General features: G+C 41.8%; 1 protein-coding gene across 5 annotated transcripts in view; it reads right to left on the bottom strand.

Annotated features, from left to right (window-relative positions):
* LOC122557046 (gamma-aminobutyric acid receptor subunit alpha-3-like) overlaps positions 1-23,716 on the bottom strand; it is a 253,902-nt gene that overhangs the window by 187,651 nt on the left and 42,535 nt on the right. For all 5 annotated transcript variants that reach the window (XM_043704284.1, XM_043704283.1, XM_043704287.1 and 2 more), the window contains one exon: positions 4,379-4,500. In XM_043704284.1, coding sequence (XP_043560219.1) covers positions 4,379-4,500 — 122 coding nt within the window. The remainder of the gene's footprint in view (positions 1-4,378; positions 4,501-23,716) is intronic.

Below are 23,716 nucleotides of genomic sequence, written 5' to 3'. Positions count from 1 at the left end.
TAAGCAAGGCTACCACCATTTTAATGATTCATAATTTTTGGTTGTAATTTCTTGTAAGGAATTTTATCACACACCTGTGTTGAAAGTCCATTCTTACATGATCTACCATGCCAGGACTCCTCAAAAATATGCTACAGGACTGTCAGACCCACCCCGATCTTTGCTAGTCAATGTTAATTTTTTCAATCAGCTCAGCTGTTTAAATGCTTTGATAGTTGAAACTTTATTGCTGGAACAGCACAGCAGATCAGGCAGCATCCAGGGAACAGGAGATTTGACGTTTCGGGCACAGGCCCTTCTTCAGGAATGAGCAGAGAGTGTTCAGCAGGAGAAGATAAAAGGTAGGGAGGAGGGACTTGGAGGAGGGGCGTTGGAAATGTGATAGGTGGAAAGAGGTCAAGGTGAGGGTGATAGGTCGGAGTAGGGTGGAGGCGGAGAGGGCAAGAAGAAGACTGCAGGTCAGGAAGCCCGGCACCGCCTTCCTGACCTGCAGTCTTCTTCTTGACCTCTCCGCCTCCATCCTACTCCCACCTATCACCCTCACCTTGACCTCTTTCCACCTATCACATTTCCAACGCCCCTCCTCCAAGTCCCTCCTCCCTACCTTTTATCTTCTCCTGCTGAACACTCTCTGCTCATTCCTGAAGAAGGGCCTGTGCCCGAAACGTCGAATCTCCTGTTCCCTGGATGCTGCCTGACCTGCTGTGCTGTTCCAGCAATAAAGTTTCAACTTTGATCTCCAGCATCTGCAGACCTCACTTTCTCCTCCTAAATGCTTTGATACTCTTGGCATCAATAGCATCACATTCACGAAGAGATTTTTAAACAGAAATGACCTAAAAACAAACTCAATGTCATTGCGATTTTTTGAGTACATCAAGGAAGTGGAGGTAGTAGCCATGTTGAGGACTGCTACCACCACAAGAGCATACAGCTCATGAACGGAAGGAGAAAATGTCACAAGGTGGCTTTGATGCCAATTCTCACAATGATGCATGGGCAAGCTCTGGTTGATCCTCCACATTTCATAAAAAGACAAATGGAAGCAACTTTCCGTGTCCTACAATGATCCAATACCAGTGCATTATAATGCACTCATTACTTTCATCAAAAACAAAATGAAGATCTTATTCTGTTCCTGACATGCCCCAAACAGCCTCAAAAGGATTTTAATTGGTTGTGAGTCAGTTTCTCACTTTCACCGCCTGCAGGACTTTTGTAAAATATCCCACAGGCATCAGGTCCAGATCCACCTTCTGGGAATGCAAATTTCAGATCACCTCCACCCCCTTTTTCCACCTTCTGTTGCAAATCCAATCCAGTTTCCCTGATGATACATTATAGTAACTTCCTTATGACTCACTGTAAACTGAGCATGTATAATTTCCTTAGTTTTCCCTCAATCCTCTCTTTAATAATGGAGTGACCTTTACAATTCTTCAATGTCTACTCAATCAAATCTTTTATAATGACCTTGAACACCTCAATTACATCATCTCTATCTTCTACACTCAATAAAATATATGGCTCGTCGATGCAACTTATGTGTATGATGTAATCTTTTCAACTTGAGTTTCATTTTTGTGAATCTATTCTATGAAGCCACTATATCCTCTTTAAAGGTGCTCAGAACTGTGCCAACCTTCCCACTTTGGGTTTAACCAGATTTCTCTATAACTGTTAATTAGTTTACGTGCTCCCAACATTACTTACAGTGTAATCTCAGCATTGGACAAAAAGACATTTTGTCAAAACATTTTTATCTTGCTCTTATCAGGACACCAATAAAAAGGAAAAATCAATATTTATACTATGTGATAGGAGAATGCTGCTTGGTTGGCAAGGGGTTGAGCCCAAGCCATTTGTTCACCAAACTTGAAACAGAGCACATCAAAACTATTCGGCAGAATCACAGCTACTCTGATCAGATAACTTATCACTGTACATCATGCAGACCTTTCAGCAGGCCTAAGGCAATCACTCTCAGTCCAGAGAGTGTGCCAAGATTAACTCAGCTCACCCCCTGGAAGCATAATGTATCTTAACAGTTGGTGAAGCTAGCTGTTTCACACAGCTACTGTGCAGATTTAGCACAAGTGGTCTTTACCATTATTAGATGCTGATGTCAGGCCAAAGATACACTCAATTGGCCAATGAATTCACTGTCAGTGTGAAGTCAGGTATGTAGGCCAAATATCCCAAAGATTATTATCAAACAGCATACCCCCTCTGTCACTTGAAGCAAACAAGTTGCTGACATAACGAACTCGCCTGCACTTGCAATACTCACAACACAGCATCCAAGAATTAACACATTTCTGCAATTGGATAACATTTGCTGGATAATTCCAAAGTTTGTGAAAAATTCCACTAACAAGCAATTTAGGATTGTTAGTTTTCCTCACAGTATGGCGCACTTGTGTGTACTGGAAGCTACATAATTAATATACAAACTCCTGTCCTTTTGAGACAGAAACAATATTATTATCAAACAGCATACCCCCTCTGTCACTTGTGGATATTAATTATATGGAGGGGTAGGGAATTGATAAAGAGGTAGGAAACAGGCATTAACAAATAAGAACTACATGCTTTAAGTGACGGTATGTGAACAGTGGTTTGCCTTTGGGAACTGTCCAAAGTATTTGTTTTCACTAAATTTATAAATGACGAGGAGGAAAGAAGAGGGAACAAAAGTTACAGCCATTCACTGCTTTGTTTCTCAGCACAATGGCCTGACCAATCAGGGTCAACTTGTCTGGTTTGCAATCATAAAGCCTGGTAGCTAATTGCCAATTGTCATGCCTCTACCAATTAGTGGCTAGTTGTTAACCAATCAGCAATCTCCTCAAATGTAGTATAATGTTGCTTCCCCCCGAATTGTTTTGATGAAAACAAAAAAAAACTTTGACAAAATGACTTTTTTGTTCAGCACCGCTCAAACTCTTATACCATCAAGAATCATATAACTTAGTCAACTTAAAACATTTGGAATATATCATTCCCTCTTCTTTCCTCCTCGTCATTTATAAATTTAGTGAAAACAAATACTTTGGACAGTTCCCAAAGGCAAACCACTGTTCACATACCGTCACTTAAAGCATGTAGTTCTTATTTGTTAATGCCTGTTTCCTACCTCTTTATCAATTTCCTACCCCTCCATATAATTAATATCCATAAGTGTCTACCAATGACTGTATAAAATTCAACTGTGTCAGTTGGACCTGACCTAATAACAGCAAATGGTTATGTCTTCTCACTGATCCGCTCATATTTATCTTAATGCTGTGACACTCTGTACCAAATAACAGATTCAAGTGAGCTCCCTACAAGTGACATCGATTAGTAGGCCACTTATTGCCTGGTGTCTTTCTCATATCATTTCTAAATAATTTGATAACATTTGCAATTTTTCAATCCAGTAATTCAAGATTGTGACATGGGGTCTTTTACAACCAGCTAGGAAGACAGCTAGAGCTTTAGCTGTGTGAAAGATTGCACTTTCACCAGTGCAGCACATGACACTGCAGCACATGGATTCAGGGATAGAATTGGTACCTTTACTTGCCACACGCTAAAATACCCCAGCAACCATCATTTTCTATTTCACTTTCCCATCTTTGTTTCAACCCCATCTACCCACCCCCCAAACCCGTGGATCCCTCAGCACAGCTGACCCACGGCTCGTGATTCCCTCAGTGTATCTGACCCATGACCCTGCAGCACCTCTGACCCCTCTGTGACCCCACAGCACATCTGACCTCACGTGAACACCTCAGCACATCTGACCTCTCCCCACAGTGACCCTCAACACTTCTGACACCCCCATGAGCCCTCAAAACAACTGACCACCAAGTGACCCTGAAGCGTATCTGACCCTGTGAACCGTAAGCACATCTGCTCACTGGGAGCTTTGATCTCATGAATTAACCTTACCTGTGTCCCTTCAGCTAATCACTAAACCCTATGTCCAGGCATGTATTTACTCTCAGGTTTTGCTTTTTAAGTTCATTTCTGGAATGTAGTTGCTACAAGCAGGAGCAGCATTGCTGGCCCATCACTAATTGCCCTTGAGGAGTAATGATGATGGGCTCCTTAAATTGCTGCGGGTGATGTGGTAGTTTCTAGGGACATGCACATTCACCGTTGCTTCAATGGACTTTGCTAGAAGTTTGACTCATTGTTAGTTGCAAACATTCGGACTGATCTCTTCTGATTCCTGACTTTATCTTTCAACTTGTATCTTTTGGGTTTTGAACTCTTCATCACTCTGAACAATTTGAATTCTATTCAGGAAAACATGCAACAGATAGTTGGATTGTACATCAGATTATGTAAATGTTTCTAAACTGGCCAAAAGTAAAATGGTGAGTCTTACCTCCAAGACCAGGCCGCAGCCTATTGTCATATCCATCCAACAGGCGATCCAGGATTCGGGTGAAGATGGTAATGTTGTCCTTCCCCTCTGTTGGTGCTGGTCGAGCATGTTTTTTTGAAAATCTACAAACAAAAGACAAATAAAACAATTATATTCCCAAATATTTTCGATATTTTGACAAAGGATGCTGACATTGGAACAGGAGACCATTCCACTCAAAGTTGATCCACCATTCAATTAGATCACAAGTCATAGCAGAAGTAGGTCATTCAGCCATCAAGTCTGCCTCCACCATTCAATGAGATCATAGCTGATCTGATAATCTTCAACTCCACTTTCCTGCCTTTTCCCCATAATTCTTGATCCTCCTCCTGATTAAAAATCTGTCTATCTCACCCTCAAATATACTTACGTGATCTAGCCTCAAATGCGCTCTGTGCTGAAGAATTCCGCTAGTTCACTCCCCTCTCAGAACAGAAATTCCTTCTTATCTCTTTAATGTGCAAGCCCTTATTCTGAGATTATACTCTCCAGTCCTAGATTCTTCCGTTAGGGAAAACTCATGTTTGCTGTGTATCTGACCTTCATTTATCTGGTTCTGTTCCAAATCTTATCCAAGATAAATCTAGCAGTCTCAGTGTTGGATAATAACTAAAAGCATCCATTCTGTTTTAGTGATGGTGGTGATTGTAGGCGGGTACGTTAGAAGTTCCAAACTACTTCTCTCCTTTGGTCTCCTCAACAGCCTAGCTCTAACTTTAGGATGTGATCTGAAAGGTAAGAAAGTATTTAATAACACATGTTTCATCTCACAGAGAGTCTTGTTCCCCTGTCAATTAGGTTAGTGGTCAAACAATTGGCAATTGGTTAAACAGTGTCTTTATTTTAAAATTCTCCTCCTTGTTTTCAAAACCCTCATGGTCTTCCCCCTCCCCATCTCCACAATCATTTCCTCCAATTCTCTTGCATGTTCTGAAATATATCTGCTCCAATAACCAGTTGTGTTATCAACTGCCTTGGTCCCAGGTTCTGGAATTCTCTTTTCTACACCTTTATCTTCTTTTCTTCCTTTCAGCTGTTGCGAATCTCTCTCTTTGACCAAGTTTTCCATCATATCTTAGAATGAAGCATCCTAAGGAAGTTTGAGGACTATTATGTTGAAAGCATCATATATATTTAAGTTGATGTTGCTGTCAACACTCATGACTGAAAAGTCATGATTTGGAGATGTCGGTGTTGGACTGGGGTGTATAAAGTTAAAAATCACACAACACCAGGTTATAGTTCTGCACTAGCTTTTGGAGCACTGCTACTTTATCAGGTGGTTCCACAACCACCTGATGAAGGAGCGACCCTCCGAAAACTAGTGCTTCCAATTAAACCTATTGGATTATAACCTGGTGTGGTACGATTTTTAACTATGATTGAAAAGGGTACTGAGGTGGGGATTGCTCTGGCTCCTCAGTCATGCTCAACTGAATGCATCATTCACTCTTTTTACATAATGGACCAAAACAAGTAATGTTCTCTATTTAACTACAATCAACAAGTCTCATTCTAAAACGTACACACAGAATTACCCAGAATATGAATGTGTACAAATGGACAATCCAACATGGTTCTATTCCAGAAAACTAGTCGTTGAACAATCATACTGGGAACAATCTTTTCTATTTATTTACACGATTACTCATTATAGCACACTGCTTCCAACACAGCAGTTTCAATTTTAAGTTTAATTTGTGTCTATTTATAGGGGCTTAAGTCAGTTCCTACTTAATGCTGACCACCTATATAATTAATAGACAAGTAATGATTCACTGCCAGAATTCACACCCCACTTGGGCGAACTCTCATCTTTCTTCATCTAAACCTATCATTGGAATTCAATATCCTCCCCATCATGTGCTTATCTAGCTGCTCCTACAAACCTTTATCTACTATTTGCCTTGATGACTTCTTGAAGCTTCATTCTCTCCACTCTCTGGCTCAGGAAACTTTGTCTGAGTTTGCGACTTCATTTTTCTGGTGATTATCCTGGACTGTACTTTTCTACATTTGCTGTTTACCACAGAATAAAACTTTACAGTTCTGTTACCATGCTTGCATTTTTTCCTGTGTTGTCCAGTGTTTCTATACTTGTTCGAAAATACAGCAACTAGGATTTGTACAAAGAACTACAAACATTGTCATAGAACAATACAGCACAGAACAGGCCCTTCGGCCCACGATGTTGTGCCGAACATTTGTCCTAGCTTAAGCACCTATCCATGTACCTATCCAATTGCCGCTTAAAGGTCACCAATGATTCTGACTCTGCCACTCCCACAGGCAGCGCATTCCATACCCCCAGCACTCTCTGGGTAAACATCCTGGTAAATCTCCTCTGCACCCTCTCCAAAGCTTTCACATCTTTCCTAAAATGAGGCGACCAGAATTGCACACGGTACTCCAAATGTGGCCTTACCAAGGTCCTATACAGTTGCAACATCACCTCATGACTCTTGAATTCAATCCCTCTGCTAATGAACGCTAATACACCATAGGCCTTCTTACAAGCTCTATCCACCTGAGTGGCAACTTTCAAAGATCTATGAACATAGACCCCAAGATCCCTCTGCTCCTCCACCTTACTAAGAACCCTACCGTTAACCCTGTATTCCGCATTCTTATCTGTGCAATTATCCCAGTTCATTGCACATCTGGACAGGTCAGATCCCCAGATGGACCATGGCTGAATAAGTCACATGTATGAAATAATAAGGTTGCCCTGCACTGGCAGACGGTCAGTACAGATGGGCCCTGCACTGGCAGACTGCTGGTACCGAGGGTGCCCTGCACTGGCAGAGGATCAGTGTTGAGTGAATGCTGCAGTCAGCAATGCTGTTGTCTACCCTCTGAAACAGGCTAGCAACTTAATCAGTTGTATCAAATTACTAAAAAATCTGAACAATACAATATTCCGGGGTGGCTGAGAAATAATTACAGTAAACTCTGCACTATCAACCTGCAATGTCAGGTGGCTTATGCCAAAGCTGGGAAAGATGTCTCACAGCCTAGTTAAGCAACAGCCAACATTGTCATACTTTGTCTGTAAGGTACAATTCTATGTCCCAGACACCACCATCCTTGGGTATGGCCTGTCCCACCAGCAGGACAGACTCAGTTGAGGTGACGGCACAGTGGTATATGTCAGGAAGGAGTTGCCTGGGAGTCCTCAACCACGACTCTGGACCTTGTGGAATCTCCTGACATTGGGTCAAACATGGACAAGAATTTTCTAAGGGTTACCATGTACCTTCCTCTATTATATCTCGATTGATGAATCACAGAGATAATAGCACAGTCCTCGTGGAGGTGAAGTTCGTGAATCCATGAGGTGCTGTGGATCATCAATAGCAGCAGAATCATACTCAAGCACAATCTGTAACCTCATTGGGTCGACATACCCCTTACTCAACTTTTACCATCAAGCCAGGGAATCAACCCTGATTCAATGTAGAGTGCAGGAGGGCATGCCAGGAAGAGCACCAATCTGCTGAAGCTACCAAACAGGAATACTTGCATGCTAAACAAGGTAAAAAATGTGATAGACAGAACTAAGTGTTGAGAAAACATGGCACCAGAAAAAGCATAGCAGGTCAGGCAGCATCCGAGGAGCAGGAGAGTCGACATTTCAAGCAGGACACTTCTTTAGGACTCACAGATCAGACCAAGCTCTGCAGTTCTGCCACATCCTATCATGAATGGCAGTGGACAATTAAATAACTCACTGAAAGAGGACACTCCACAAATAGTCCTACATTCAACCTCGAAGAGCCCAGGACATCAGTACAAAAGATAAGGCTGTGGCATTCACAACCAGAAATGCCGAGTGTATGATCCATCTCAGATTCCTCCAGAGGTCCCTAACATTACAGGTGCTAGTCTTAGTCTTCAACCCACTCCATGTTGGAGGCACTGGATACTGTAAAGGCTATGGGTTTGGTAACATTGTGGCAACAGCACTGAAGAGCTTTACCCCAGAATTGGCCGCAACTCCAGCCAAGCTCTTCCAGTACAGTTACAACACTTACACCTATCTGAAAATTTGGGAAATTGCTTCAGTATTTTCTGTACATTATAAAAAAAAGGACAAATTCAATCCATTGTGACCCCATCACTCTACACTCGATCATCAGTAAAAGTCATGAAAGGGGTCATTGACAACACTTCAAGTGGCACTTGCAAAGCAATAACCTGCTTAGTGAAGTCCAGCCTTGGTTCAAACATGGGCAAAAGAATTTAGGAAGTGAGGTTAGTGTGACAGCCCTTGAAATCAAGGTCACATTTGACCAAGTGTGGCATCAAGGAACCCTGGTAAAACTGAAATCAATTGGTATCGGGGCAAACTTTCTGCTATTTGGAGTGATACCTGACACATAGGAAGATGGTTGTGGCTGGAGGTCGGTCATCTCAGCTCCAAGACATCACTGCAGGAATTTCTTGGGGTAGTGCCTTAGGCCCAATCATCTTCAGTAGCTTTATCAATCACCATTCTTCCATCATAAAGTCAGATGCAGGGATGTTCACTAATGATTGCATAATGTTCAGTATCATTGTGACTCCTCAAATATTGAAGTAGCCTATAGCCAAAAGCAGTAAGACCTAGACAATATCCAAGTTTGGGGCCATAAGTGGCAAATAACATTCGTGCCACATAAATGCCATGCATTGATCATTTGCAAACAACATATTCTAATCATCAACCCCTGGCATTTAATGACATGATCATCAGTGAATGACCCACTATTGAAATCCTAAGGATTATGATTGGTTTGTTTTATTTTATGATCAATCATTTGTGTTGAACCTTGGGAGACAGGAGAGACATTAAATGAATATTGTGCATCAGTTTTGGCTATGGAGAGAAATGGAGGTGTAGAACTCAGCAAAATAAACATTAATGTTTTATAAAAAGTTCACATTACAGAAGAGGTGGTGTTGGATGTCTTAGAAAAGATAAAGGTGGATAAATCTCCAGGATATCATCGAGTATATCCTATGTTGTTGTGGGAAATTAGGGAGGAAATTGCTGGACCCCTAGCAGAAACATTTGTGTCATCCATAACCACAGGCAAGGTGCTGGAGGACTGGAGGGTGGTTAAAGTTGTGCATTTATTTAAGGAAAGGCTGAAAGGAGAAATCTGGGAACTATGGACCAGGGAGTCTAACATCGATGGTGGATGAGATGTTGGAGGTGATTCTGCAAGGTAACATTTCAAGAGTCAAGGAATGATTACAGATAGTTAGTATGGTTTTGTACAAGGGAAATTCATAGTTTCACAGTAATAGAAGGAGGAGTAGGCCATTTGAGCCATCGAGCCTGCTCTACCATTCATTAAGATTGTGGCTGATCTATCCAATGTCTCAGCTCCTCCCACCTGCATTATCCCCATAACCCTTAAATCCCTACCATGCAAAATCCCATACAATTGTGTCTTGAGTATATTTAATGATGCTGCCTTGACTGCTTCTTTGCTCAGAGAATTCCACAGATTCACTACTCTCTGGGAAAAGCAGTTTGTCCTTATCTCTGTCCTAAATATACTCCCCCTAATCTTGAGGCCATGTCCCCCAGTCTTTGTCTCACCCATTAGCGGGAACAACTTGTCTGCCTGTATCTTGTCAATCCTTTTCATAATTTTATATGTTTCTATAAGATCTCCTCTCATTCTTCCAAATTCAAGTGAGTATAGTCCCAGGTGGTTCAACCTCTCCTCATAGGGTAACCCCTCATCTCAGGAATCAACTTAGTGAACCTTCTGTGCACCGCCTCCAAAGCCAATATATCCTTCCTCAAGTAAGAAGACCAGACCTTCACCCAATACTCCAGGTGCAGCCTCACCAACACCTTGTACAATTGCAGCAGAACCTGCCTGCTTTTAAATTCAATCCCTCTTGTGATGAAAGCTAATATTCTGTTTGTCTTCCTGATTATCTGTTGTACCTGCAAATCAACTTGTAGCAATTCATGAATGAGCACTCCTAAGTCACTTTTCCCAACAGTGTGCTGCAATCTTTCACCACTTAAATAATAACCTGACCTACTATTTTTTATTTCCAAAGTGAATAACCTCGCATTTACCAACAATGTACTCCATCTGCCAGGGTTGTGTCTCACAAACTTGATTGAGGTTTTGACAAAGTAACCAAAAGAATTGATGAGGGCAAAGCCATAGATGTTGTTTAGTTGGACTTTAGTAAAGCCTTTGATAAAGTTGCTGATGGTAGACTATGAGTAAAGTTAGATCATGTGAGATTAAGGGCAAGCTTGCCAATTGGATGCAAAATTGGTTTTATGGTAGGAGAGGGTGGTGGTGAAGGGTTGTTTTTGGACTGGAGGCCTGTTATCAGTGGTCATCCACAGGGATCAGTAGTGGGACCACTTCTGTTTATCATTTATACAAACTATTTGAATAAGGACATAGTAAGTTTGCAGATGACACCAAAATTGGTAGTATAGTGGACAGCGAACATAGTCATCTAAGATTACAAATAGATCTTGATCAACTGTGTCAATGAGCTGAGGAGTGATAGATGGAGTTTCATTTGGATAGATGAGAGGGATTGCATTTTGGTAAAACAAATAAGGGCGGGACTTATGCAATTAATAGTTGGGCTCTGGGTAGTGTTTAAAAATGTGTTGCTGGAAAAGCACAGCAGGTCAGGCAGCATCAAAGGAACAGGAGAATCAACGTTTCGGGCATAAGCCCTTTGGTCAAGCACATGAATAGGAAAGGTTTGGAGGGACATAGGTCAAATACAGAGATTTGGGACTAGTTTAGTTTGAGAACACAGTTGGTGTGGACTAGTTGGACCGAAAGGTCTGTTTCCATGCTGTTGACTCTACAACATTTTGACTGTAAGATGTTGTGACTACAGCCTGTTCACTACCTACAAAGCACACATCAGGTCTGGATTTTCTGAATGGGTGCAGCTCCAACAACACTCAAGATGCCTGACACCATCCAGGACAAAGCAGCCCACTTGATTGGCACCACATCTACACCAGTTCACCAGCTCTCAGTTGTAGTGGTATTTAATATCTACAAGATGCATTGGAGAAATTCACCACAGATTCTGAGGCAGCACCTTCCAAACCCATGATCATTTCCATCTGGAAGGGCATGGGCAACAGATACATGGGAACGCCACCAGCTGCAAGTTCCTTTCCAAGCCACTCACCATCCTGATTTGGAAATCTATCTCTGTTCCTTCAGTGACCCTGGGGCAATATCCTGGAACTCCCTACCTAAGAGCACACAGCAAACTCATTGCTGAATGTAGCCTACAAACCTCTGTCCAGGGTCATTAACCACACGCTCAGGTTTGCTGTGGGATTACTGATTCACCCTGACCAAACGTGGACTGCATCAGGCAGGAAGTTATCTGGGAACTGTCAGTGTCAATAAAAATGACTAAGTTTGATCTGATAGATTGTACATGTATGAGATGGCTGCAGAAAGACAAAGATTTGGACTTGAATACTGAAGGATACAAAAGATTCAAGAAGGTTAGGGACCTGGAAAAAGTGCAGAGGTGGTTATGTTAATTAATGATGGTATTAGCATAATAGACTTCAAAGACACAAGTTCAGGTAATCAAGATGTAGAAGCATTTTGGGTAGAGAAGCTAAATGATAAAGGCAAAACGTCATTTCTGAAATTGTCGTACAACCTCCCTAATGGTCATCTCGTGATATGCTGAAATAAAGGTGAAATTAGGTATATTTGTTGGAAAGGTACAGCAATAACAATGGGGAATTCTGAACTACCTATATAATGGAAAAATCAGATGAACCAAATATAGCCAAGAAGACGTGGTTAAAGAATGTTTTCACAGAAATGGAGTTGATTATTTGAACTTTCTGGGGTCAACTAGAGAACAGGCAAAACTAGATCTAGTATTGTGCAAAGCCAAATTAATGACCCCAAAATGAACACACCCCTAGGTAGCAGCAACCATAACATGATTGAATTTAGCATTCAGTTTGAGGGAGAAGACAGTGGGTTAATTATGAAGGCATGAAAGCAGAGCCAGCTAAAATTAGATACAGGGATAGGTCAGTGCAAACATTTAAGGGGATGGTGTTAGAATGCACAGAATAAATGCATTCCAATAAGGAAGGAAAAGTTTAGGGGGAGACCCATCATCTCAGGGCAGGCAGTGTCTAGTGGTAGTATCATTGGTATAGTAATCCAGAGGCCCTAGTTAATGTTCTTGTGCTATAGTTTCAAATCTCAGCACAGCAGGTGGTGAATTTTGATTTCAATTTAAAAATCTGTAATTAAAAGCTAGCCTAACAATGTTCATACAACAATTGTAGTAAAAATCCATCTGATTCACTAATGCTCTTCAGTGAAACAAAAAAGACCTTTGTGGGTGGCGAATTTGTGGAATTCATTGGCACAGAAGGCTATGGAGGCCAATTCCTTACGCAAATTTAAGACATGGATAAGTAAATTCTTGATTACCAAGTGGATCAAGGGATGCAGGGAAATGGGATTGAGAAATAACAGTTAAGATCAAATCCTGGAGCAGACTTGATAACCCAAATGACCCAATTCTGCTCCACCATCTTATGGTCTTATGATTATAGCTGGCTAAAACATTAAAGATAGCATCTAGCTGAAAGAAAAATATATAATTGTGCAAAGATGGGCAGCAAATCAAAATCTTGGACAGAATTCATAAACAGCAAAAATCACTAAAAAAGCTATGAAGAAAAAAATACAGTACACCAGAAAACTAGCTAGAAATCTTTAAATCAGATAGTAAGAGTTTCTGCAGTTAACTAAAAATGAAAACAGTTAACAAAGTGAGTGTTGGTCCCAGAAAAAATGAGTTTGCGAAATTAATATTGGAAAATAAGGAAACAGTAGATGAATTAAACAGGTATTTTAGAAAATAGAACAGTACAAGCCCTTGATGGTGTGCTGACAGTTTATCAAAGTAACCTATATACCTTTATTTTCCTGTCTTCCATGTGCCTATCCAAGTTTCACTTAAAAGTCCCTAATATATCTGATTCCACTACCACTGCTGGCAGTGCATTCTACGCACCCACCACACTCTCTGTAAAGAACCTATCTCTGACTTCTACCCTAAACCTTCCTCCAATCACCTTAAAATTATGATCCCTCATGATAGCCATTTCTGCTCTGGGAAAAAAAGTCTCTGGCTATCCACTCTTTCTAGGCCTCTTATCTTGTACACCTCTATCAAGTCACCTCTCATACTTGTTCACTCCAATGAGAAAATCCCTAGCTCCCTCAATCTTTCTCAATTTACCAGCATCCTGGTAAATCTCCTATGCACTCCGTTGAGAGCTTCCACATCCTTCCTAAAATGAGACGACCAGAACTGAACACAATATTCCAAGTGTAGTCTAACAAGGGCTCTATAGAGCTGCAGCATCACCTCACAGCTCTTAAACTCAATCCCTCTGCTAATGAAAGCCAACACACCATGCACCTTAACAACCCTATCAACTTTGGTGGCAACTTTGAGGGAAATATGAACATGGACACCAAAATCCCACTGTTCCTCCATACTGCCAAGATTCCTGCCTTTAACCTTGTAATCTGCATTCAAATTTGACCTTCCAAAATGAATCACTTCACACTTTTTCAGGTTAACTCTGCATTCTGTCAGTGTCCCCTTGCAACCTATAACAGTCCTCCACACTATCCACAACTCCATCAACCTTTGTGTCATCAGTGTCCCACTCTCCCACTTCCTCATCCAAGTCATTTACAAAAATCCCAAAGAGCAGAGATGCCAGAACCGATCCCTGCAGAACACCACTGACCACCGAGCTCCAGGTAAATATTTTCCATCTACTACATCTTCTGTCTTCTATGGGCCAGCCAATTCTGTATCCAGACAGAAAGGTTTCCCTGTATCCCATGCCTCTTTACTGTGCTAACCTTATCAAACTCTTTGCTAAATTTAATGTACACCATATCCACTGCGCTACTTACATCAATGTGTTTTGTCACATCCTCAAAGAATTCAATAAGGCTTGTAAGGCATGACCTACCCCTCATCAAGCTATGCTATTCGAAATACTTATTAATTCTGTCTCTCAGAATCTTCCCCAATAATTTGCCGACCACTGACATAAGACTGACTGGCCTGTAATTTCCAGGATCATCCCTATTCCCTTTCTTGAACAAGAGAATAATATTTGCCACCCTCCAAACATCTGGTACTACTCCAGTAGACAGTGAGGATGCAAATATCATTGCCAAAGGTCAGCAATTGCTTCCCTCACTTCCTGTAGCAACCTTGGGTGTATCCCATCTGGTCCATGGGACTTATCTATCCTCATGTTTTTCCAAACTTTCCAGCACATCCTCCTTCTTAACATCAACCTGTTTGAGCATCTCAGTCTGTTTCACACTGTCTCCACAGACGACAAGATCCCTCTCAATAGTGAATACTGAAGCAATGTATTCATTCAAGAACTCCCCTACCTCCTCTGATTCCAGGCACAAGTTCCCTCCATTACCCTTGACCTGCCCTACCCTCACTCTGGCCATCTTCTTATTCCTCAGTGTAGAACGCCTTGCGATTTTCCTTATTCCTACCCACCAAGGCTTTTTCTTGCCCCCTTCTTGATCTTCTAAGTCCATTTTCCAGTTCCTTCCAGGCAGAGTCAACATGGTTTTGTGAAAAGGAAATCACGTTGAATCAATTTGTTGAAGTTCTTTGAGAATGTAATTTGAGTGTTGAATAAAGGGTACTATTGTATCATTGGTCTTGGATTTCTAGAGGGCGTTTTTTTAAAAAAGAAATTCACAGTATGTGGCCTTCAGCAATTATCACCCACCACTAATTACCCAGAGGGCAGTTAAAAGTCAACCACATTGCCATGGGTCTGGAGTCACATGTAGCCAGACCAGGTAAGGACAGCAGATTTCCTTCCTTAAAAGGAAATTTGTGACCCAGATGGGTTTTTATTTCCAACAATCAGCAATAGTTTCATGCTCATCATTAGACTCTTAATTACAGATTTCTAATGGAGTTCAAATTTCACCATCTGCTGTGGTGGGATTTAAACTCTGATCTCAAAGACGTTATTTGGGTCTTTGGATCAAATAGTCCAACAATAATATCACTAGACCATCTTCTCTCCCAATAAATGTCCTTTCACAAAATAGAAGCTGTTTTGCATGGGGACTGGGGAGGGTGTTACATATTCCTGTGTATAGAAGATTAGTTAGCTGAAAGAAAAGAGAGAGAATGGACATAAGTTGGTCATTTTCTGGATAGCATGATATAATGAGTTGCATGCTAGAGGGATCAAATGTTGGTGCCTCAGCATTTTATATTAGTTACTTTGTTGAGGGGACTGAAGGTTTGAGTCATCAGCAAATTTAGCATTCAAAGATCGGTAGAAAAGTAAATTGCAAAGGAGACACAAAGAAGCTACAAATGGATATTAATAGGTTAAGTGAATGGGCAAAGATCTGGCAAATGGAGTATAATGTGGGAGAATACGAAACGGTCTATTTGACAGGAAGAATAAACGAAGTATGGCATTTAAATGATGAGTGGTTGCAGAGCTCTGACATGCAGACAGGCCTAGGTATCCTAGTGCATGAACAATTATGAAAACAAATACAATGTTATCATTATTGTGAGGGGTATTCAGTACCAAAGTAGGGAGCTTATGCTTCAGTGGTGCAGGACATTTGGTTGCGAGCCAAGGCACCTCAGAAAAAGCATGTTAGGGGTGCAGTGTAGGTTCACTGAAAACGAGATGGGAATAAAATAGTTAAATCATTAGCAAAGCTTTTATGAACCTGACTAGTATGGTCATGCAGTTGCTGGTTAAAGAAGTTGATAAGGCAGTTGATAAACAAACCAGAATAAGAGGACAAACCTCAAAACTAGAGCTACATCATTATGGGGTGATATCAGGAAGCGAGTTCATATAAAAGAAAGGTGGATAACTGGAATATTCTCCTTTCGGATTTCACTTAAAAAGAAATTAAAATAATTTTGTTAGGGAATGGCATTAAAGAATACAGAGCAAGATGGAAAAATGGATTTAAGATACAGGTCAGTCCTGAATGGTAAAATAGTTTAGAGGGGCCCTCATGCTGTCTGTATCTTTTTACGACAGAACAAGTTAAGACATTTACTGTGGTTGTGGTTGTTTATGGGGAGACAGGCCGGCTACTTGCGGAGCGTTTCAGAGAACACCTCTGGGACACCCGGACCAACCAACCCAACCACCCTGTGGCTCAACACTTCAACTCCCCCTCCCATTCCACCAAGGATATGCAGGTCTTTGGACTCCTCCATCGCCAGACCACAACAACACGACGGTTGGAGGAAGAGCGCCTCATCTTCCGCCTAGGAACCCTCCAACCACAAGGGATGAACTCGGATTTCACCAGTTTCCTCATTTCCCCTCCCCCCACCTTGTCTCAGTCAAATCCATCGAATTCAGCACCGCCTTCCTAACCTGCAATCTTCTTCCTGACCTCTCCGCCCCCACCCCAGTCTGACCTATCACCCTCACCTTGACCTCTTTCCACCTATCACATTTCCGATGCCCCTCCCCCAAGTCCCTCCTCCCTACCTTTTATCTTAGCCTGCTAGACAAACTTTCCTCATTCCTGAAGAAGGGCTTATGCCCGAAACGTCGATTCTCCTGTTCCCTGGATGCTGCCTGACCTGCTGCGCTTTTCCAGCAACACATTTTCAGCCTTGTTTATGGTATAGCCCATGTAATGGATCCTCTGCCTCCATGGATTAGACAACAGACCCAGAACATTGGCTTTCTTGCCATGCCTCTTGTGGGGTCTGAGCAAAGCGAACCTATTCCCAAATCCCACTCCTTCTGTATCAACAAATAAGCAGGATGAGGTCAGCAAGATCTCAACTCAACGTTCAATCTGAAAGGTATTTCCTTCCTGTGTAATTGAGGTTGGACTTTCAACAAAGACCCATACCAAGCAGAAAGCTGATCAAGTTTTGTGACATTTTTAAATCAAATTTTACAAGCAATTGTTTACATCTGTATGATCAGTGAAGTTAAATGCTGCCCACATACACTGGTCAAACCTTTCATTATTATTCAGGAGATTGAGATTCAAACATGAATACTTCTGCTGGTGTCAAATCAAGGCCTGTCAATATCTCCATTCTTGCCAGGAGCAGTTAGGAAGCTGGGAGTAAATATAAAGTAAAATTGATCTCATTATGAACCCTGTGGGGAAGCCATTAAGCAAAATTACCAAATTTTCTGAAAGACCCCTAATACAAAGAAGTTACCATAACCTTTTAGAGTTTTTACTTTAACATCAGAGCCAAGATAAAAGAAATACAAATTAACAGGCAATGGATAGCTTAAATAAAAGAGCAAATTTCACTTTCAATAGGTGATACCATAATTTAATGTCTTAAACAACTGGAGGTTTTCACTTCACTCTTCACAAACATTTGGCTCTATCTTGTTCCAAAGATTCACAATGTATTGTTCCGTTTTCACCCAGGTAGATCAGGAGTCCTAACCAATGCCAGCTTCCAACTGAGTTTCACGTATAATAAACAATGGCAAGACGCATGTCTAGAAAACCTCTCTCCATTAGATCATGACAGTGCTGTTTATGTGGTTTTCCAGAGTTCCATTTCAATCAAGAACTACACTACCCCCCCACCCCAGTTCATTCAATGCTGGGAAAACATGCACCTCTTTAGCATCTCTGAGCACTTACCTAGTTTTAGACTCATATAAATGAATTTTACTGCCAAACAAAAGCATTGATCTTTACCAGAAGTGATTTGCTACTTTTCCTCTCTGCATCTCTGTCTGAATCTTTTTCTTTAAGAATCCCTACAGTGTGGAAACAGGCCCTACGGCCCAACAAATCCACAATGACCCTCTGAAGAGTAACCCACCCAGACCCATACCCCTACCGTATTCTCTTTGAAGCTGCATCTGTGCACTGAGTTAATGCTCAGTGTATCCAGCTGTTCAAGTACTAAGTTACCAAGTATTCAGCTATCAAGATATTTGGCTGTCAAAAGATACAAGATGTTCAAGTGTCTGGGCATGGAATTATGGCTCAACTTGCAGTACTTTTTTGCCTCTGAATCGCAATGTTCTGGATATATCGTGCTTTAGTATTTGAGTGCAAAAATCAAGGCTGACACTCTATCCTGTCCTCTGGATGTTGTCTTTCAGAAGTAGTAGTTAAATGGAGGGTGACAAAGTGATGAATTTTATAGCCTTTAATTGCTTGATAAAGAGACTAGGATCTGTGCTGCTTGTTGATGAGCAGCAGCCTCTGGCCTGAAGTTGGGTGTGTGTTTTTACAGTTGTTGTTGGAGAAGCTTGCAAGGGAAAAGGAAAATACCTCTCTCACTTTTAAATCAGTAAGAGACAGAGTAAAACAGGCTTAAAGGTCTCAATAAAGGATTTGAAAAATCTGATAACATTTTCAATTATCAGAACTCATAGCTGAAACTAAAATCAGGTCTAAAGATATTCCTTCATTCTGCAACTGTTGGCAATTGAATCTAATAAACTAAAACAACACCAACACCAGTACTCAACTGCCAATCTCCAAACACCATCCTACAACTCATCCGCTTTATCCTTGATCACCTTTGACAACCAGTTCTTCATCCGGATACACGGAACAGCCATGGGGACCAAATTTGCACCCCAATATGCCAACATTTTTATGCACAGGTTCGAACAAGACTTTTTCTCTATGCAGGATCTCCAACCAACATTATACACCAGGTACATTACGACATTTTCTTCCTCTGGACCCATGGCGAGGAGTCACTGATAAAACTACACAGTGACATCAACAAGTTCATTCCACCATCAAACTCACCATGGACTACTCTCGACTGTCTGTCTCATTCTTGGACACATGCATCTCCATCAAGGATGGACACCTCAGCACCACACTCTACCGCAAACCCACAGACAACCTCACAATGCTATACTTCTCCAGCTTCCACTCAAAACATATTAAAACAGCCATCCCCTATGGACAAGCCCTGCGTGTACACCAAATCTGCTCAGATGAGGAGGAACGTAATGGACACCTGGAAGTACTCAGGGATGCCCTCACAAGAATGGGGTATAATGCCCAACTCATTGACCGCCAGTTCCGACATGCCACAGCAAGGAACCGTAATGACCTCCTCAGGCAACAGACACGTGCTGCAACTGACATGGTACCCTTCGTAGTTCAGTATTTCCCAGGAGCTGAAAAATTACGTCATGTTCTTCGTGACTGTAACACATTATCAATGAGGATGAGCACCTCACCAAGACCTTCCCCACACCTCTACTACTTCCCTTTAAACAACCACCAAACCTCAAACAGATCATTGTTCGTAGCAAGCTGCCCGACTTTCAGGACAACTCCATACAACCCTGTCACAGTAGGTGCTGCAAGACGTGGACATAGATACCACCATTACACGTGGGGACACCTCCCACCATGTACGTGGCAGGCACTCATGTGACTCAGCCAACGTTGTCTATCTTGTACGTTGCAGGCAAGGATGCCCGGAGGCATTGTACATTGGGGAAACCGAGCAAAGGCTACGACAACGGATGAATGGGCACCGCACAACAATCAACAGACAGGAGTGTTCCCTCCCAGTTGGGGAATACTTCAGTGGTCCAGGATATTCGACCTCGGACCTTCGGGACAGGCAGCAGCGAAAAGTGGCCGAGCAGAGGCTGATAGCTAAGTTCAGTACCCGTAGGGAGGGCCTCAACTGGGACCTTGGGTTCATGTCACATTACAGGTGACCACCATTGCACATTGCACACTGCGTACGCACGCATGTAAGCATGCACACACACTTAAGACACTCTGCACACAACCTCCAACCCAGACACACACACACACACACACACACACGTTGTGGGGTTACATTCCGTTATCTCACTTTTTAGATTAGAATCAATCTAAACATCATGGCATAGACAGAGAACACAGATGCACACACACTTAAGACACTCTGCACACAACCTCCAACCCAGAGAGACACACACACACACACACACACACACGTTGTGGGGTTATATTCCGTTATCTCACTTTTTAGATTAGAATCAATCTAAACATCATGGCATAGACAGAGAACACAGGGGGTTAACACCTTCAACATATTGTCTAGCTATCATCATTGTTAACAGCTAACCAGAGAATGCAACTTTTTAAAAAAAGGTTTTGTGATTTACACATGACAGAAGTGAAACTATCATGGTATTCAAACAGATGAAAGGCTTAACAGACAATCAATTTTTCACTGTATAATTTCAGTTACATCACACTGTAAATTTTTGCTATAAATTCTGTGTGTTAGGATTGAGCTCCACTATCACCTGATGAAGGAGTGATGCTCCAAAAGCTAGTGTGCTTCCAATTAAACCTGTTGGACTATAATCTGGTGTTGTGTGATTTTTAACTTAAAACAAAAAGGAACTGCAAAAAGGTTTTTCATTGCTTCTGAATTCTTACCTATAAACCTATTTTACCAAACCCGTAATATCTCTGCAGAGTCTTGTTTACGTATGGATGCAAGTTGTTGAGAATAACAGGATACAGTTTAATTCTGAATTGTAGCTTAATTGTTAACTAACAACACTTGCTAAAGAACAAGTCTTGCTTAATATAAACGGGTTATATTTGCATTCATTAAAGAAGCCAGAGGACATTTCTTTTACTCCAGATAGTCATATAAAAGAGAGACAAAGTGACTATTTTGATGATTCAATAAAACATGTACACCTTTAGTATTGCTCATGGAGTTGTGGGACTTAATTATCCATCCACTCCCCCTGCAGAAGTATAACAATCCAGATTTCTAGTTACTCATGCATCTTGGTATCTAACTGCCTGAGTATCTGAGTACCATACCCGGTGTGTGTTTAGAAGGGTGGGCATGAGTGTAAGCATGATTGGGTATTCACCGACCTATTGAACAAGGATATAGACAGGATTTGCATTTCCTTGTTATACAGCAGAATTCCCAGAACTACACTTTCCTTATGAACAAGCTGTTTTATGTAAAGAGAACAAGGGAGGAACAGAAAGGTACTGTTTGAAAGCACTTTCTAAAGACAAAAATGAATACCTGACTGAAATAGCTCTGTAAGACAGTCAAGAAGGGAGTGTACAGGGGCTCAGGCTAAGACCAAAGCGTAGCTTGATTGGAAGGCAAGGACCTGAAAGCTAATTTATTGGGTGATGAAAGGGTATGGATCAGCAGAGAATTTGAGTCCATTTTTGTCCTCAAAATGCGCACAGTAGTGACCAATGATGACCTGTGAGGAGAGCATTTAATAAATCAGTGCTCAGATGCTGCTGGCACAGATGAGAACATTCACCAGAGAGGTCTCAGTTAGGTGTTTGAGTGTAACAAGTACTGGAGTCAATGGATCCAAAACAAATGTCAAACATGGAAGGTACACGATGCAAGCCAGGAGAATTCTTTGAGTGAGAAAGGTCAAGTATAATCACTTGACAAAAATGGCAACCAACTTAAAAGTGAAGCTGAAAATCATTTACTAGCCTATGAATAAGAGGTGGACAGTAAGAGGTGGATCCTATTAGGAACAAAGCACAGAGCAATGTTAGAGTAATTAATGTACACTTACTATCATTGTTTACTGAGGAGGAATCTGACAAAATATCAACAAAATCAGGGATGGCAGCAGCAAAATTAGTGTGAAAATTAAAAAGGCGTAGATATATCACCTGGTCCAAATGAATCAAATGCCAGTTGCTGGAGGAAGTTATAGACAATAGATAGACAATAGACAATAGGTGCAGGAGTAGACCATTCAGCCCTTCGAGTCTGCACCGCCATTCAATATGATCATGGCTGACCATTCCTGTTCCTACCTTATCTCCATAACCCTTGATTCCACTATCGTTGAGAGCTATATCCAACTCTTTCTTAAATTAGATTAGATTACATTACAGTGTGGAAACAGGCCCTTCGGCCCAACAAGTCCACACCGACCCACCGAAGCGACACCCACCCCCACCCCTACATTTGCCCCTTACCTAACACTACAGGCAATTTAGTATGGCCAATTCACCTGACCCTGCACATCTTTGGACTGTGGGAGGAAACCGGAGCACCCGGAGGAAACCCACGCAGACACGGGGAGAACGTGCAAACTCCACACAGTTAGTCGCCTGAAGCGGGAATTGAACCCGGGTCTCTGGCGCTGTGAGGCAGCAATGCTAACCACTGTGCCACCGTGCCGCCCATGGTGAATGAATCCAGAGCATTCATTTCTAGGGCAGAGCATTCCACACAGCCACCACTCTCTGGGTGAAGAAGTTTCTCCTCAGCTTTGTCCTAAATGGTCTACCCCGTATTTTTAAGCTGTGTCCTCTGGTTCGGCACTCACCCATCAGCGGAAATATGTTTCCTGCTGCCAGAGTCTCCAATCCTTTCATAATCTTATATGTCTCAATCAAATCCCCTCTCAGTCTTCTAAACTCAAGGGTATACAAGCCCAGTCGCTTCAGTCTTTCAGTGTAAGGTAATCCCGCCAACCTCGTGAACCTATGCTGCACTCCCTCAATAGCCAGAATGTCTTTCCTCAAATTTGGAGACCAGAACTGCACACAGTACTCCAGGTGTGGCCTCACCAGGACCCTGTACAGCTGCAGAAGAACCTCTTTGCTTCTATACTCAATCCCTCTTGTTATGAAGGCCAGCAAGCTATTAGCCTTCTTCACTACCTGCTGTACCTGCATGCTTGCCTTCATTGACTGGTGTACAAGAACATCCAGATCTCTCTGTACTGCCCCTTTACCTAAATTGATTCCATTGAGGTAGTAATTTGCCTTCCTGTTCTTGCCACCAAAGTGGATAACCATACATGTATCCACATTAAACTGTATCTGCCATGCATCTGCCCACTCACCTAACTTGTCCAGCTCATCCTGTAATCTCCTAACATCCTCATCACATTTCACCCTGCCACCCAGCTTTGTATCATCAGCAAATTTGCTAATGTTATTGCTGATACCATCTTCTATATCATTAACATATATTGTAAAAAGCTGCAGTCCCAGCACGGATCCCTGTGGTACCCCACTGGACACTGCCTGCCATTCCGAAATGGGGCCGTTTATCACTATCCTTTGTTTCCTATCAGCCAACCAATTTTCAATCCACTCTAGTACTTTTCCCCCAGTACCATGCGCCCTAATTTTACTCACTAACCTCATGTGTGGGACTTTATCAAAAGCTTTCTGAAAGTCCAGGTACACTACATCT

The sequence above is a fragment of the Chiloscyllium plagiosum genome, chromosome 15, assembly GCF_004010195.1.
Source record: "Chiloscyllium plagiosum isolate BGI_BamShark_2017 chromosome 15, ASM401019v2, whole genome shotgun sequence".
In the NCBI taxonomy this organism is placed as follows: domain Eukaryota; kingdom Metazoa; phylum Chordata; class Chondrichthyes; order Orectolobiformes; family Hemiscylliidae; genus Chiloscyllium; species Chiloscyllium plagiosum.
The sequence above is the reverse complement of the archived record's forward strand: the minus strand, read 5'-3'. Positions and strand labels throughout refer to the sequence as shown.